This window comes from Candoia aspera, chromosome 15 (genome assembly GCF_035149785.1).
Source record: "Candoia aspera isolate rCanAsp1 chromosome 15, rCanAsp1.hap2, whole genome shotgun sequence".
NCBI lineage: Eukaryota > Metazoa > Chordata > Lepidosauria > Squamata > Boidae > Candoia > Candoia aspera.
Window position 1 is genome coordinate 10,246,122 of NC_086167.1, and position 18,211 is coordinate 10,264,332.

Sequence of the window (18,211 nt, forward strand, 5' to 3'; positions counted from 1 at the left end):
CCGGGCTGAGGAGGAGGAAGAGCGCGGCGGCGGCGGCGGCGGCGGCGGCGGCCTGAGCGGCGCGCGGCGCTCTCTATGCCCCTCCGCCGCTCCCCCCGCCCAGCCTCGCCCGCCGCCGTTGGGGGCGTGAGGGAAGCCCCGCCCCCGCCCCGCCCCCGCAGGTACCGCTCCCCGGGCCCGGGTGGGTGGGCCCATCGTCCCCGGCGGCCGGCGGGGGCCGTGCTGGCCGGGGAGGACGGGGCTGGACTATAGAGCCCATCCTCTCCTCACCGACAGAGACCCATCCTCCCCAGCCGGGTGCCGGGAGAGGGCTTGCTTCCCCTGCCGTTTGTCTAGATGGATTGGACTACACATCCCATCCTCTCACCTCTTGCCTGGCTCCCCACTAACAGAGACCCATGATCCCCAGCCAGTGCCTCCCTCCCTGGGGTTTGGGGAACCAAGAGGGATGGGAAGATGGGATTCGGTTCCCCTGCCACTGTGGCTTCTACATGGATTGGACTTCAGATCCCATCCTCTCCCCACCAAGAGACCCATCCTCCCCAGCTGCGGGCTAGGAGCACTGGGGAGGTTGTAGATTGGACTAGAAACCCCATCTTCCTGCCTCTTGGCCTGCTCAACAAAACCCATTATCCCCAGCCAATGCCTCCCTGAGGATGGGGGAACCTTGTCCTGGGAGGGCTGGGGAGGATGGGGCTTGCTTCCCCTGCCATTGTGGGTTCTAGATGAATTGGACTATGTATCCCATTGTCTCACCAAAAAAAATCCATTATCTCCAGCCCTTGTGTTGCTGGGAATTTGGAAGCCAGGTGCCAGGAGGGCTGGGGAAGATGGGGCTTGGCTCTCCTCCTGCTGTGTATTCTAAATGGCTTGGACTACAAATCTCATCCTCTCCTACTTCCTGGCCTGTCTGCACAGCCACCCAGGGCTCATCCCAATTGCTGGAAGTTAGAGAACCAATTGCTGTGATGGGGATGATAGGCCTTGTTTCCCCTGTTGTGTGTGTTCCAGATGGATTGGACTACAAATCCCATTCTCTCATGCCTCTTGGGCTGCTCCCCACCAACAAAGACCTGTTATCCCCCACCTGTGGGTCACTAGAGATTGGAGAACCAAGTGCACTGATGGGAGAGGGTAGATGGGGTTGGACTACAAATCCCATCCACTCCCAGTCAGCTGGGAGACTGGTATCCCAATGCATCTGGAAAGCCCCGGGGTGGGGAAGGGTCACCCTGGAATCCACCCCAGCCATCATCCCCGGTCACCAATCCACTCAGAGCACTCCTGCATTGGGCTGTGTTCTGGTTGGGGGATGATGGGATTTATAGTGCCCCTGAATGCAGAACTGCCTCCCAGTGATGATTGTCAGCTCCATCGTGGAAGTTCGGGCATCTTTCAACAGCGCCCTCGATTCTGTTTTAAAATTGCACCACAGCCTTCCCACAAAATATCCTTGCTGCAATCGGCCTGTGAAAACGTTAATGGCACCCTCGCTCGTGTGTGTGTGTGTGTGTGTGTTGCTGAAAAGTGACCCCTTGCACACAGTGGGACTCTCACCTGATAAAACAAAGCACAAATATAGAAAGACGAGGCAGTGGACGCAGCACAGGTAAAATGCAGGTGTCCTGCCGCTTGCAAAAAGAAGCAGCTTCGTCAGTCTGCCTCTTACTGACAGAGGTCCCTGCCGATAATCAACGATTTCATAATACTTTTAATATTGATACCCATCTCATTCCTTCTGAGGCTCAGGTGGCTTACGGCCAGCCCACTCAAATCTGTCCTCTGACGAGGCGGTTAATGATCTGAGTCTTGCTCGCAGAGGAAGGGAGAAGCAGTCTTAAGAATTAAACCATCCAAATTAAGGAAAGGGTTGTAAAATTTGTTAGGTGAGCTTAGATCTGGCCCGATCCTGCCTTCGGAGGCTGCTGAGAGGCATTGCGTGGAGTTCCGGGGTCTAATGCTGTGGCTTAGAAAAACTCATAGCAACAAAAGAAAGATACAATAACAAACAGCTGAAAAGAGTGTGGCTTCTGCTGCAGAAGGTGAACATGGCTACCCTTTCTGAAAACTCTTGCAGACAAGTGAAAACGTCCAGTGTGTGAAGGAAAATTGAAATTTTCCTTCGGTGATTGAAATTAAAAAGGGACTGGGGACCTTGCACTGGGTCCCCATTAGCTCTGAGCAAATTCAGGGACTTGGTTTTCCTGGTGGCTTGAGTTTGAATGAGCAGGCAGTGAAGGAAGGGCTGCCCTGCAGCCAGGACATTGCTTGGTGAGGCTCAGGAGTGCATTCTGCTTTGCAAGTTACTGAAAAGGCCTGCTGGATTCCCACCTAAATGTGAGTTTTATCAGTGATTATATACATGCAGACCCCCTCCATGTTTGTCCCCCTTCTTGCTTTTGTTGGAATAATCTGGGGAGGCTTAGAAGTGGAGGGGGGAGAACCACATTCACCCAGCTGCCTTCTTTAGTGGGTTTGTTGGGAGGGTGAAGGAGAAGACTGGAAAGCGATGATGGGGTTGCAAAGGGATTTTAATTCAATCCTTTGCTTTTAGGATACAGAGGAGAGCTTGTCTCATGTCAGGTCCCTTCTCTATGTACTTAGACGAGGCTTTGCACTCTCCTCCCTGCCGTTGCCCCTCTTGGGCTTTTGTTGTACCCCTGTGGAAAGGGGGGGCATCTAACCCCCTCCAGCTGATTTCCTGGGAGATACAGATGGCTTTTGAGTTTGTGGCCTGGGGCAGTCAAGTAGTAAACACCCCATGGTCCATTTGGTGTCCTTCTGCCTCTGCACAGTCTTTTTGGTGAGTTTGCAGTTGGGGGCAGGATGAGTGGTGTTTGTCTACTACTGAGATTTGTGCATGTTCCTATGACGATCGTTCAAAGGCACGGAGGGGGCTGCGTATACGTGCCGCCCCTGGTCCAGCTCCTAATCCTGTCGGAGTCTTCCAGACCGCTGGTCCGTGAGTCAAACGGGGAAGCCCCAGAGGTAAGGGGGAACGTTCACTCGGCTTCAGCTTCCGAAGCGGATCTGCTCTGCCTTCGGTCTGCTGGGTTTCCAACCCCGTGCCAGTTTGCCTGGTTTTAATCTATTTATTTTGGTTTTTGTTGGCTTTCAAGGTTTTTGCAGGGCGAGCCCTTTATGGGTGTTTTTTTTTCCCCCCTTTCCCTTGATGCAGCTTTGCATGCTGGCTGGAAGAACAGAGGGGCACGCTTTGCAGGATATTGTCGGGCTTCAGCAGGGGGGCTCAAGATAGAGAGCTGAAAAGCAGCCTCTTTGCACCCCCCCCCCAACTCTGCTCCTTCACTTTGTATCAGAACCAGACCCCCTCCCCTTGCGGTGGCAACCCGAGGCAAGCGGCTTCCTGCGAGCCAGCGAGCTCAGCCCTGTTGGAGCTGTTTGTCAACAGTGCAGAAAGAAGAGCATTCAGCCTTCCATGGGCTTTTCTCTGCGGATCCAGCAGGTGCAGGCTGGTTACAGGAAGGGCTGGAGGCTGTCTGGGACTTAGCTGCTTCCCTCCCCAGGTGCTGTATTGTCTAAACCAAGCTGGAGGTATCTGTCTATTTTTAGCCAGCTGCCTCGCAATGCGCTTCCTCCTCCTCTCTCTATGAAAAAGTCACATTCTCCTCCAGGCTCCTAAGTATTGATTTCCTGCTGCCGCTGCCACCACAAAAGAGATGCTTTGGTGAAAAAAAATCAAAGCCGGCAGTTGACTTTGGCTTTGTGGTCTGTGGTGATGGAGGATCGCTTAGGAAACTCCTGACGTTCGGGGATCGGTGCACGTCCTTGCTTTGTTTGGGCCGAAGCACGGGTGAGCTCCGTTGTTCCATTCTTCTCGTGGGGACTGTGAACGTGTTTGCACAGAGCACACTTAGGCGCGTTTAGAATCAAGTGGCCTTTCTTGATGCCCTGCCAGGCTCTGGAACGAATACGGATATTTGCAATGCACCCTGAAGGCCAAGGGTTCCATTTGGAGGCTGGAGGCAACTCATCGTGATTAATAAAAGAAGGAAATGGCTCGGCTTCAAGCGAATGATCAGTTATGTGTCTGCTTTAATAACTCCGAGAGCCTTTAATGTTTAAGTAAGATGAAATAAGTTCCCACGGATTGATCTCTCCATGCAGTACACGGGATCGCTGGCCTGATGGCAGGAACTCTTATTTAACCTGGAGCAGATATGGTAGCTTGCCAGTTGTGCTTAGCATATTTTATCAATGAAAGGAAGGGCTCTAATACTAATGGTCATGAAATGCATATTTATGAAATAGTGGTACATGCGGTAAGGTCAATTCAAGTGACCTGTTGCTGGCAGGATTGTCAGATGCTATCTAACCCTTGGCTGGGGTATAATCAATGGAATTGTCTCTGCAATCTTGTTTTCTGGCAGATAACATGCTTAAGTATTTGTTTATACATCCGGGCGTAGAGGAAAGACAGCCCTCTGTGGTTTAAGATTGGCTGCTGCTCGACTACCAGGAGCCCTGCTTTTCTTTAAATGATGTCATGCTAACAGGCAGACTGGCACACGGTGCATGAATGGTAAGATCATCAGAAAATTGGATTGTGCACCTAAAAATATCGGTGGCACATTGCTCCTTTTCAAGTGGAGGAAAGGCGACAGCAATTGTCAAGATGTGATTAGTGTGGTATAAATTAAAACTGGGCCTTACCTCCAATAATTCTTTTTTTTTTCAAACAGCTTTTGATCTCTGAAGTGATCCGAGTGACTTTTGTTGCATCAAAATTGTTTTTCTAGAAAGAAAGGCCAGCAACTTGATTTTTCTCTCTCTTTCGAAGCAATGCTGTTGCTAGTTGTGGCTTTTTGCAAACATTTTGGTCACGCTCTGTACTTTGTTGTCATGCTTGCACTTTGTTGGATGGCTCTTTTGTGCAAGAAAAGGTTGTATCGGACAGAGCTAGAAGCAACATGCTTTTGATATTAGTACACCTAGCTTACATGGTTCTATTGGAACTGAATTCATTGGCCGTGGTGCTTTCTACTGAAGCTGGATTAAGCACATTGTGAGGTTGTAGTATGGAAAACTTGGGAACTGCACACACATACAAATGCCTTCCTGCTTTGAAATCCCCTCCAGAGTCTACCATCTTTACTCTTCGTTGACCAACACACACAGCCTTGGTGGGAACCATGATCCAGTCCTGAAAGTCTTCATCTCAAAAGCAATCAGCAGCACAATACTTTCTTTTACTATATATCCCCACTTAATTCTTATTTTACCTTTTATAGAGTTTATTCTTTTCAGTAAGATTTCTGGGCATTGCAGAGTTGAGCTCTTGTCCCCCCGCAGCTCTTGAGTCTGCCCAGCCCAAAGACTCCTTCCTTTTCACCATCCTTCATTTCTGCCCCTATGTCATGGTGAGACTTAGCAATGAACACACTGTTATACAACTTCAAACGCTATCCAAAGCTCACCTGGGTCACAGCACATTTCTTGTGGCCTTTTTTCCCTAGTGTTGATATAGAGACCCATTCGGTCGTCCCATTATTGTGGGTTTTTTGGCCATCTCAGACAATTTGGGGCCCGGGGCCCCCTTTTGAGCAAAAGCAGGGAGGGCCCAAGATAGCCTGGCTGCCTTTGGCTTTCCCTTATCCTGAAACAAGGTAAAACAGACTGGCTTTAATCTCTGTCCCTTCGTCTCTTGAATTGCCATTGCTGTCATGCTGCCATTTTCCTGCCAGTTTAATTTTTGCGGCAGATGGGTTTCTCAGATGTATTTCCAGAATGGATGGGGAAATGGCATGAATCTTGATAACTCCTTCTCTGGAAGGCCTCCTTGTAATTGGGCTGGAGAGCTGAAGAATGGGCCAGTCCATCCCCATTTCTCATAGCCTCTTCTTCCCTCCCACCCCATCATAATACATCACAACAAAACACCAGCTGTCTTTTTTCCTAGTTGTGTCACTGGTAGGGTTGAATCTCAGAAACAGTCTTATTTATGCTAGAAACTAATGGTGAAGAAATGTATAACGGGAGGGCGGTTACAGAGGTCAGAACTAGGATGAACTGTATGATAGCAAGAACTGGTATGCGTGAGAGAATCATAGGGTTGGAAGGGACCCTGGAGGTCTTCTAGGCCAACCCCCTGCCCAAGGCAGGTATCCTCATACCATCTCAGACAAATGGTTGTCCCGTCTTTTCTTGAAAACCCCCAGCGATGGAGCACCCACACCTCCAGGAGGCAGGCTGTTCCACTGCTTAATAGTTCTTGTTGTCTGGAAATTCCTCCTTGTTTCCAAGTTGGATCACCCTCTGACAAGCTTCCACCCATTGCTTCTTGTCTGGTGTTTTGGAGAATAAATCGATGCCCTCTTCCTGGGGCAGCCCTTCAAGTATTATTTCAACAGAGTGCCCCCAAATCAGATATGATATGATGAGATGAGATGAGATGCTCAAACTTCCACCAACCCTTTCACTGCTAAGAGGTGGTCCTCCTCCTGTCTCCCATTTCCTTTCTTCCCACCATGGACCTCCTCTGTCAAAAACCATGTCAACCACAAAGGAAAAAAAAGGCACTGAGCTGGAAAAGGGGAGCGAGTGAGCAGGAGGGTTCGTGGTTATTCTGTTTGGCTACTGTATCATATGGGCCAAGCATCGGCGACTTTTAGTAGCTTTCTGCTGAGCTAATTCCTGGCCCTTGCCTCAAGCTACACAACTTGCATTTGTACCCTGCCTTCTGCTGCACTGATTCCTGATGGCCTGAAGGAAGATACGTGGAGCCTTGTGTAAATCCTTTTTGTGTACTGGTGACTGCATAAAATATGCGGGCTAGCCTCTTCCTTTATCAAGTGGGGAGCGGTTATACATTATGCATGTAATCTAATGTCCTGGATGGTGAAATGTGTACTGTAAGGAGACCCTGAATGGCTTACACCTATTTCTTTTTGTTGCAGGTTTTAACGGATTCTTCTGTAGCATCTGTGTGGAAAGTGCCACACACACTCCAGAACAACGACGGCTTTTGCTTGTATTTTCCAGTGTTTCTTTTGTCAGCAAGTTCAGCAAAATTGTTTTTCTTCAAGTGCCAGCCCTGATCAGACTGAGGAGCCAGTGACAGAAATGGTAAAAATGACAAAATCCAAAACTTTCCAGGCATACCTGCCAAATTGTCACCGAACCTACAGTTGTATCCACTGCAGAGCCCACCTGGCCAATCACGATGAACTAATTTCCAAGGCAAGTCTTTAGATCTCATGAATTTGTGGTCTGGTGCCTATTCTGTTACCTATTTTAATTGCCTTAAACAAACAGTTATACCAGCATTTTACATGTTTGAAGCCTCTGCTAAACATTCAGTGAATAAAAATACATACATATATAGGTATAGAGTAGTGTTTTTCAAACTTGGCAACTTTAAAACGTGTGGACTTCAATTCCCAGAATTCCCCAGGCAGCATGCTAGCTGGGGAATTCTGGGAGTTGAAGTCCACACATCTTCAAGTTGCCAAGTTTGAAAAACACTAGTATAGAATCAGCGGTGTGCGGGCTTTGTTTATCAGTTTTCAAGAAGAGTATGCATTAAAAAAGCACAGTGCTTAAAGGTGGATGGTTTTGTTTTTTACATGTGTAAGGATGTAATCACTTATATAAGATATCACCAGGGAGTAATCTGTATCCATTCTACTGCTAGGATTTTTTTCTCTCTAAGTTGTTCAGTGAAAGCATTTCAGAAGCCACGAGCTCTGCATTTGAGTCACACTTTTTAATTTCTTCCTTGTTCTTCTTTCTTTAAGTCATTCTTGGAAAGACTTAAAATTGGAGCCCTGGAGACCATATTGTGAGCAATTCCTTAGCAGTCCCTTTCCCAAGTTCTGTGTAACCCTTTGGCTCCTTGACTGAGCATCTTTTCTCCCAAGCATCTCTATTTCTCTTTCTCTTTGGTGTCTCTGGATCCCTGTTGCATTTATTGGAAAGAAATGTTGGACTGTAAGATGAGAAGTATCGTTGTATGGTCCAGGTTTTCCTTCTTAGCAGTGAGGTCTATCAAGACTGATAATATCTACACTTGATGTCCAGTCTGGAACTAATGAATTCACTAGTACTAACACAGTATCTGTTGTTGGTTCACACTATGAATGTTAAGATCATCATACACAACTCAAGAACAAACACCTCTGCTTAGTTTCCCACTCATTGATTTTTATTATTTTTCCTTTCTGTGCAAAAAAACAAACAAACAGAACCAAACCAGATCTTTCAACAAAATGTTTTGTAAACTATCCTCAAACTTTCTGCTCCTGTGGGTTGAAACTTTTCAGGGTGAAAGCATTGCAGATTTTAAGTAAACAGTTCACCAAGCATACAAAATGTTTTCAGACATGTTGTTTGTTTAACATCCCCACCGTTGAATACTTACACGGTTACCATATTACAGCTGATCTCATGTACATTTCAGGTGTAATGTAATGGTAGAACATACCCAGCAATAATTTTAATGTAGTTAGGGGAACAGGCGCAGTCTTGAGAGGTGAAGTTTGCAGCCACAGGGAAACATCTTGTCTGTTTCTTGTAGTATGCTCACAAGTCTGTAAGGGAATGTAAGTTGTATATATGGCAGTAATTTGAGATGTGGAGCTCGGAGTATTTCTTTTTCAAAAACAAGCACTACCCGTGTAAGGAATTGAGTCATGTTTGCCCTTAACATAAAGCCAAACATTTCCTGATCTGCAAACTGTACATTGTGATAGTGTAAATTACTCACACTACTGAAAAGGGGATGATATTGGGAGATGTGATTTCCAATTATGTCTTGAAACCCACCCATTTGGAAGTGCTCCATAAATTAGTTTTCTCCGGTGGTGGGTCCTACAAAGAAAGCTACATAGTTGTGAGGCCCCAAGCTCTCAATCACACACTGTTGTTCTTCACTCTGTCCCATGTCACAGATTCGCTGCCTCTTAATACCACTATTACGTATAAGTTAAGGGCGTGATTTACATACTTATTTATCAGATGATCTAATACAAAACCATGATCAGTTGTTGAATATCCTGTTCTAAACCCCGCCTGTTCCTCTGCAAGCACATTGTTATTGATGACCCAGTCCTCTGATTTATTAGCTAGATGTTTTGCCTAAATTTTAGCTGCGATATTGATCAGACTAATCGGTCTGTAGTTCTCTGGGTGGCTACAATCACCTTTTTTTTTGTATATTAGGATCACTATGCTTGTATTCCAACCCTGGGGAAGTCGGCCAGAGGAATTAATGTATTGTTAAGGAATTAATAATAATGTAAGTACATACTGGTTGATAGAAACTTCATCTTAGTTGTGGCTAAAATCCCACTGATTTTAGCCAGTGTATTTCAACTAAGGCAACCAGTAATGTTCTGGACATTTTAAAACTGCTGCTAAGCTACACATAATATAGTGTAATCTGCTTTCAGTCCTTCTGACAGTGTGATAATGAAATCTAAATAAACGCTTGAAATCTGCTGCTCTATAGAATAGCTGTGTGTGTGTGTGTGTGTGTGTGTGTGTACAGACACCCCCATTGGAGGTCTATTTTCCCTTTAGCCTATTACTCATCACAGAAAAGAGCTCAAGAGCATCCAAGTAATATATCTTGGGAGATTCTAGAAATGTGCCTTGACAGGAATGTCTCATGGATTAGGGTATATCATCAGTTTCTAGCATATAATCGATAACTGATGCAGAAACCTGACACTGCGCAAGTACCATTTCTAAGTAGCTGAGGATTTACAACTGAAGTAACACTCCAGGCTGCCTCTGGGCAACTCTGCCAGATCTTGAAGAAGTGAAGCAGGACTGGACCTCACTAGGACTTGCATGAGAGGTTCCCAGAAAATGCCAGGGCTATTGGCTATGATGGGAAGTTAGAACACAAAAAGCTAATTCTGGAAGAAACCAATCGCTGTTGCCAAAAATCCCAGCATGGAGATGTCCATGAAGACCAGGACTTGAGCTTGGCCAAAAGGAGACTTCACCTTTTCAGCCCAGGGCGTAGCTGCCCTCGTGAGACAAACTTGAAGAGCGGAAGTAAAAAAGGCAAGACTGGGACTTGCGACCAGTGTTTCTTAACCTTGGCAGCTTTAAGAAGTGTGGACTTCAATTCCCAGAATTCCCAGCCAGCATGTATGGACTTCAACTCCCAAAGTTCCCTAGCCAGCAGATATGGACTTCAATTTCCAGAGTTCCTCAGCCAGCATGTTATAGTCCACTCATCTTAAAGTTGCCAAGGTTGAGAAGCACTGAATTAAGCCAAGCATCCTGTTCTCACTGCAGTTCAGCTGCTGTCTCTGGAGGTGCCGGAGAAAGACATGGGAGGGATGATGGTGTTCCATTTTGGGTCTCAGTCGGGGGAAGTTTTATAGCTGATGTTCCAAGCTTACTTGTGATGTACCTTTCTCTCCCCCGCCTTCAGAAAAAAGATCACCAAAGCCAGGAAATTATTCTGAGATCTCCAGGCCTTGAAAAATGCCTCTAGTATCTTCCATATCCTTCCTCTGCTCTCTTTTACCTTTCAAAATGATAGGAATGCCCACTTCCATAACAGTTTAATTGCTTGCTGTTTTCCATTCCTTACCACTTTTAAAAAGCGGTCTTTCTCCAGCTGGATGATCAATGCCCAGAAATTAAGCTGCTGCCAGGACTAATATTTTGGGTTTCCTCAAATATTCAAAAGTTTTTGCGGGGAGATGCAAAAACTTTGTTTAAATGCTGGCCTTCCTGCCATGTTTTATCTCTCAATTTAAAATAGTCACCAAAGGGAGATTTCTTTCTTCTAGACCTCTTTTTGGTGCATAGTGTACGTTGTCAACCATTTCGGCTTTTTATGGTAATTCACTTCATTGCAACAACAGTTCAATCCTATCAAGCATTTTGGAAAGGAAACTTTTTGCTTTCAAATAATGCGGACCTTAACCTTGTACCAAAGGGGCTAATTCTTGACCTGTCACTTTTGAAAACAGTGCAATTGTGTCATTTTGTGGCATTTCTAACTGGAGGTTTCCCGTGCCATTTATTTCGGCCTGCTTTTTAAATCCTCCTGTGAAAATAACACAGATGCGTCTATCCTTTAGTCACTTTGTCTTTGTTAAAGTGATACAGTAACAAATAAAGAAATGTTGCATCTCTCCTCGGTTACTTTTTTTGCAGCTCTATCCCATCTCTTTCCATGTAAGCAGAAGATTTGTAACATTTCTGCCACTTAACTGGTGCAATGAATATTAATACATAAACTGAAGGTGGTCCCATTTCTTTCTGGCTGCTACACGTGGCGGTGGAGATTAGATTTACCTCCACGTATAATTTTATCTAAAAACTGGCTTTATCAATAAGGGGTTGTTTAAACAATAGAAGCTCCTTTCTGGCAGGTTAGCAGGCTTTTTTTATGGGCAGAAGTCCTTGACGTTCCCTGAGTAGCTATGGGGACAGAGTGCTGGTAGGACCCAGATTCTGGGATCTGAGTCTGTTGGATGGCCCACTTCTGTTACGGAGCAGCTAATGGAAACACCTTCCAGGTATTTGGGACGTTAGCTCCTATATGGGAGTTCCAGTCAGAAACAGCCTTGAGGCAATGTCAGAATGTGCTTCCCTTGGCATAGAACCTTGGACATGGGTGTGACATGTTCATTTGTTTGTGTGACTCAGCATATCCCATTTATTGATGCTGCTCTCCAATGTCCATGGGTGAGAAGAACCTTTTCTCGTTGCTGCAGGAGTGTGCTTCATTGGCTTAGCAATGCATTTCCCTCCCCGCCCCCTTGACACAACAGGAGCTTTAAAATTGGGTTCTTATGATTTTGCACGCTGTTTTTGCCAAGTGCTAAGGAAGAAGCGTAACTGATAATAACGCTTTAGTCATTTCAAATAGGACAACTCGCGGCGTGACATTGAAGACTAGATTGATAGTGGTCCCGTCATCTCCAATATTGGCTATGCCAGCAGGGGATAATAGAAGACACTTTGGGAAGACTCCAGATGGGAAGAGCCCGTTGCAGAGTGAACTTCTCTGAGTTCATCAGAGCACTCTGCCGCTCCAGGTTCATATATAGTATTCGCATCCTGCATTAATTAGGTTGTCTACAGTATTGTCTGTCAGTAAAATGGAGATTGCTGGCAGGTCTTCCTTTCCTATTACCTACCTTCCAGATATGCTCCGAATCACATGCGGGGACACACATGGGACTTCAGGGGCGAGGGGGAGAACAAGGACCTTGGGCTTTGCCGGCCTTGTGGCTCTGGGCTGAAGGATGTTGAACAGAGCCCACTGTTTGTGTGAATGAAGCCATTAGCTAGCAAGTAAGCCAGGGTTTCTCAACCGTGGCAGCTTGAAGATATGTGGACTTCAACTCCCAGAATTCCCCAGCCAGCTTGCTTACAGTTGCTGAGGTTGAGAAACCCTGAAGTAGGTGGTCAGAATTGGACCGACGTTATGCATGTTGCTATTTTAGCTGTCAGCTTTGGATCCAAAATCTGAATTAGCATGATGACTAACGTGTAAGTATGTTAAGCTGTCAGCTTTTCTGTGGCACTGGGAGGCACCTGCTTGTTTTTTGGGTGTCCAGGGGATGCATCTGCTTAAAGTGACAGAAATGGTTGGGGATATAAACAAACACGTCCTGAGAAGAGTTTTCAAGGAAACCTGTTTCCATATAGATTTATAATCCCTTTCTGAAGTGCTGCTTACATGCAATGTGTGTAAGGGGTATTGAAAGAACACCGGTGGAACTGCATGTGAATGTCCTCTGCCAAACCAAAACGCTGGTGACTTCATGGACATCTAGCATGGTGCCTTTGTGACTGCTTAGTCGCACTTAATAATATTGCGTTGACTTCTGTTTGTCTCTTTAGTAAGCAGCATAGCAAAATGTTGCTGTTCAATTGAGACACTGGGTCACAATGCAGTGCCAATATTCCTGCCGATCCTAAATCTACAGCAGAGTATTTTCAGTTAGGTGCGTTTCATGAGATGATGGTATTTTCTGTCTGTCCCTCTTTCAGATAACTGGATAGGAATGACACAGTTAGACATCCCAATGCTGGGTTGCCTTGCTGAAAAAGAAACACAAATAGTTATTCTAGTGGAATCTTAGTGGAATATAATACTATCATATTATATGGAACACAACATTAAGTCCTTGACATCATTCTACTAATGTTACAACCAGCCTGTATCTTTGGCCATTATTAAACCCATCCTACAGAGCAGAGGAGGGTAGGTAGTAGGAAGGATGAGAGACAGTGTGGTTTTAAGCGTGCGCATTTTATGAGATGGATTGAGGAATTCTAGATCACTTCTTAATTGCTGTACCACACCAGGCCATGCTGTACCTCCATAACAACAATTAAGCTCACTAGGCAGAGCAGTGATTAAAGGGGTCAGACCTTGTGGGCTTGGGGAGGGTGTGATAACTGGGTCTGTTTGCACGAGTTGTTGGGTGAAGATGTGGTTTGAGACTGGTGTGCAGACAATGACTTGATGGCCTCCCAAGCCAGACCTGGAAATCCGTTACTTTTACAGTCCGACTTAGCTATCAGTTACTCTGCATTCCAAACAGCGCCCGTTTCCAATGGGTGAAATTCTCTGCTTTGCCTTCATTGAAAGATTGCAGTGACAACATGGTCTTGGAAAATGCTTTTTGAAATTTGAGGTTCATTTCCCTCCTCTCTTTCTTACAGTCTTTTCAGGGAAGCCAGGGACGAGCCTACCTCTTTAATTCTGTGTAAGTACAATGACATTTCTGTTTTTCTTTGGCACTGAGAAACATTTTGATATTGCTAGCTTTTTGGTGGGTTTGGTTTGTGAAGAAGGAAGGAAGGAAGGGAGATGAATTACAACAGGAAGGAAGGAAGGAAGGAAGGAAGGAAGGAAGGAAGGAAGGAAGGAAGGAAGGAAGGAAGGAAGGAAGGAAGGAAGGGAGATGAATTACAACAGGAAGGAAGGAAGGAAGGAAGGAAGGAAGGAAGGAAGGAAGGAAGGAAGGAAGCTGAATTACAACAAGAAAGGTAGAAGAGGGAGGGAGGGAGGGAGGGAATTACAACTTCCAGACAGCAACATCACACTGTTAGGATAATGCTAAGGCAGAGTTTCTCAACCTTAGCAACTTTAAGATGTGTGGACTTCAACTCCCAGAGTTCCTGCCTGGGGAATTCTGGGAGTTGAAGTCCACACTTCTTCTAGTTGCTAAGGTTGAGAAACCCCGTGCTAAGGAATGACAGGAAATGTTGATATTGTTGATACTGTTGAATACCAGATGGGCCATAGGTTCTACGCTCTACCCTACTAAGGTCCGAGTTGGGCATTTGGAAAGCTCTAACCTCATTGTCCCCCCTTACTGCTGGTCTTCAGCAATGCCTCTTTAGTGCCCCACTAAATGTTTAACTGATACGAGGGGGTGCTCTTGGGCTCTCTGGGTAGCACTGCAGATTCAAAAGACGTACACTGAAATTTTTTGCACTGCTGGACCATTCTGCCTGGTTACCTTGGACTGAGGCAATATGCACATTTAAGTCATGTTTTGTTATTTCATGTAAAGTAGCAATTACGCCACATCCCCATTTTGTATCAGACATGACTTGTAAACCAGCTTGGTTTGGAAGATGAAAACAATTATCTTAACTTCAAAATAGCTTTCCAATCTAACTCGGGAAGCATTTTCCTCCAAGTCCTGGCCATAAGTGCCATTTTTCTGTTTTCGCATTAAGCTGCGTTGTGCGTCCTACTTCAACAAAACAGTCCATGTTTCTCCCGTCATCTCTTTCAGGGTGAATGTGGGGTGCGGTCCTGCAGAAGAGCGAGTTCTTCTGACGGGCTTGCATGCAGTAGCAGATATTTATTGTGAAAACTGCAAAACCACACTTGGATGGAAATATGTAAGCAACCGCTGGGCATTGGACTGGGTGTGGCTTTGGTCCTCTTGGTTGGCGTCAGATTGAGGGGAAGGAGGGAGCACGCGATTCCTGCCAACCCTTTACATTTTGGGTCATTTGGTTGAGCTGACAGTTGAAGAAAGACTTGTGCAAGTCGCAGGCAGCCCAGACTTCACCACCAGCGTGTTGGTTGGTTGGTTGGGTAGCCTTTACTAAGCAGGCCAACTCCAGATTCTGAGGGGCAGAGAGTATCAGCAGCTTACTTACCATGCTGCTATTTCTATTGCTAATGTCACCATCACAGATTCACTTGGCCCAGTACATTCTTCCAACCAGAGCCAAGGTGGGGAACCTTTAAAAGGCTGAGGGTCGCTCTTGGTAATTTTCAGATAAAGGAAACTTGTTCTTAGCTGGGCATACACAGATTTCAAAGAGCCTTGGTAGCCAGGGTATAAAAGGTAGGGCATCTGGCTGATTTTCTGGTGAGAGGTGAGGTGTAGAAGGCTGTGTGGCTTGAATCGTCCTTCCTGAGTCCGGCCCATGCTAGGATTGTTGAGAATGGAAATATACTTTCTGTACAAGTCCTGTTTCTTAAAGCCTGATTCCATTTATGTGCTAAGGATGTCGGGAAGGTCACGAGTAATTTTCACCTCAAACCCCAGAAGTTCTCTTTATTGCAACAAAGACCTTATAGGTGATGTGAATTGAACTCTGGTGCCCTACTAGCTGATGCTCCCACTGACCTCTGTACAGGTAATCCTCAACTTACAACCACAATTGGGACCGGAATTTCCATCATAAGTCATTGTGGTCATAAGTTGAGTCACCAAGTGACCAGCCTGATTTTATGACCATTTTTACAGTGGTCGTTAAGCGAACCCCAGGTCGTTAACTGAACCTAGCTTCCCCAATGGGTGTTTTTTTGCCAAAAGACGGCAAAAAAGCCACAAAATACGATCATGTAATCGTGGGAGGCTGCAAACGGTCGTAAATGTGACCTGGTCGCCAAGTGCCCGAAATGCGATCACGTGACCGCAGGGGCGGTGCAACATTTTGCGACATTCAGAGCCTATCAGGACTTCGGACCATCATTAAATGAACGGTCGTAAGTCGAGGAGTACCTGTACTCTCTGGGTTCAGGTTGGATCGTGTCCCTTTGGGGTAGGATGCTAAATCAGAAGGGTTTGTTGGACAAATGTTCCGTTGGAGGTCTCTCCCCTGATTTGAGAGGGGTGGAGAACTAACTGTCCTTTCTTGCCCAGGAACACGCTTTTGAGAGCAGTCAGAAGTACAAGGAAGGAAAATTCATCATTGAACTTGCTCACATGATCAAAGACAACGGCTGGGAATGAACGGCAGTGCGACTCCTTGTTTTGGACAGCCGATCTATGGAACATGCTTCATTTTATAAAAAGACTAATGGGGGGGGGGGAAACAAAACAGTGGTAGGGTGGTCGAGGAAACCTCTGCATTTCCAAAGCCTCCAAACTCCGTGGTGTAACGTTGTGGTCCTCCCCTCCCTCCAGAACATCTTTTGCCTTTTTCCCCCTCCCCTCTGTGTAAGTCCCCTCTTTTCCTATATGTGTTCCTGTGTGAACAGTTATTTCGGATGAGCTTTTTCTATACTCCGAGGAATAATCCCGTAACTCCAGGTAACTTTTGCTAGATAGCATCTCTCTTTTGACCGACGCCTTCAACTGCTTCCTTGTGCTGCGCGTGCTTTTTGCTGATCACCCGCCCCAGAGGTTCAGAGGAGGCCTGTGTGAACAGTCCTGGGAATGTATGGGAGTGTCCCTCTTTAATCCACCCCATATAGAGCCATTTCTGTGGTCTCTCTGCAGTGAAAAGGATGCAGTATTGTGCTCCTCATTATTATGTCTTTTTTAAAAAAAACAAAAAAACGGTGTGCCACAGCCCATTAGGTATCTTGTGGCTCGGCCTGTGAAAGGTTCAGTTGGCTGCCCTGACTGAAATTAGCAAGGGTTTGCTTTTCTGTTTTTTTTTTTAAAAGAGAGAAACTCTCAGCGAAGAGACGGAGTAATCATTTACACGGATAACTTAAGACTGTAGACCCAGATCGATACATTCTGGAAAAAAGTGTAAGCTTTGCTCTTGTTAAGAAAAGGAAAGAAAAGGAAAGAATGTATAGCAGCGTCTTCAAGATCAAAGAACTGAAAAATATGCAGCTCTTATTTTTAATATGTCGGTTTAAAACGTTTTTGGTACTGTACCGTTCATTCATTGAGGTTTTATGGCTGGTTCCATGTAGTTTCCTAGTTTTAATGCACTGGATGAAAAGGTTAATTCAGTGTCATTGGCGTCACCTGCTTTGGCAGTACTGAAGTACACCAAATGTGTGTGTGCGCACGTGCACAAGTGTGTCTGAAAAGCTGTCACTAATCCACCTGGAGGAGAGAGTTAAGTTTTGTAAGCAAGTAAAAAGTGGCAACTTGGCATAAGCTCTTCAGAAAGAAAGAAAGAAAGAAAAGGGAAAAGAAAAGAAAAGATAGTTTTTTAAAAGGGGTGCTTGATTTGCTGGCTGAATCATCCCTAAGCACAATTTTATAATAAACTGTTACGTAAAAGAAACATAGCCTTGGAATTTTACCCACCACTGATTCTAAGTGGGGCGGGTCAGACAAGACCACGATGTGTAGATGTGTGTAGCATTTCTCTGCAGGAACTTTTATGCATACCATTTCAAGAGATTTGAAAACTTGGGGGGGGGATGGTGGGGGTGGGGGGTCGCATTTTATGTTTTTTTTTTTTTGGTCCCAATATTTGCAAGAGGAAAAATATATAGGGGAACATTTTACCTGGATAATACAGAACTGCTGATAGCATGAATTACAGTAACTATAATAATAATAATAATATAGGAAGCTTTACAATGGGAACTCTAATATTCTTCTTACCTGTTGCAACAAAGCTTGGCCTCGTCTCTCTTTATGGCTGCTACTAAGCTCTTCTAACTGACCTTCAGATCTCAACTGCACTTTAGCTGTATCCTTCACTATAAAAATAGGAACTGTCTTCTCCTGAAATTGAATGCCCCCCACTCCCCTCCCGATTGAGGAATTCATTCCTTAGTAAATTCTTTGGGAAGAAGAATGGTTACACTGTGATGCAAAAAGGATATTGAATATATCTATTTAAGCGCGTGTGTATATAGTTACCTTTTAGGCATCGAGATCCAAAGAGCTGTACTCCCGACAGCTAGTCTCAGATTTTGTTTGACCTTTATTCTGGTGCTTTATTTAGTATGAATGAATTTTTAAACCCGTGAATCTTCAGTCCAGTGCCTGCTCTAAAGTGCACTGGACCTGGGATTCATCTTGATTCACATCCAGACAGC

The 18,211-nt window shown here is 45.4% G+C and overlaps 1 protein-coding gene across 2 annotated transcripts; it reads left to right on the forward strand.

The window, feature by feature from the left end:
- Positions 1-16,858, forward strand: YPEL1 (yippee like 1). 2 transcript variants are annotated; one of them, XM_063315674.1, is made up of 5 exons: positions 1-161; positions 6,915-7,197; positions 13,666-13,709; positions 14,751-14,859; positions 16,119-16,858. In XM_063315674.1, the coding sequence occupies exons 2-5, from the start codon at positions 7,081-7,083 to the stop codon at positions 16,206-16,208; spliced, it is 360 nt and encodes a 119-aa protein (XP_063171744.1). In that variant the 5' UTR covers positions 1-161; positions 6,915-7,080; the 3' UTR covers positions 16,209-16,858. The 2 variants fall into 2 exon arrangements, with proteins under 2 accessions (XP_063171744.1, XP_063171743.1); XM_063315673.1 differs by lacking the exon at positions 1-161 and having other exon boundaries at positions 6,559-7,197.
- The last annotated feature ends 1,353 nt before the right edge of the window (positions 16,859-18,211 follow it).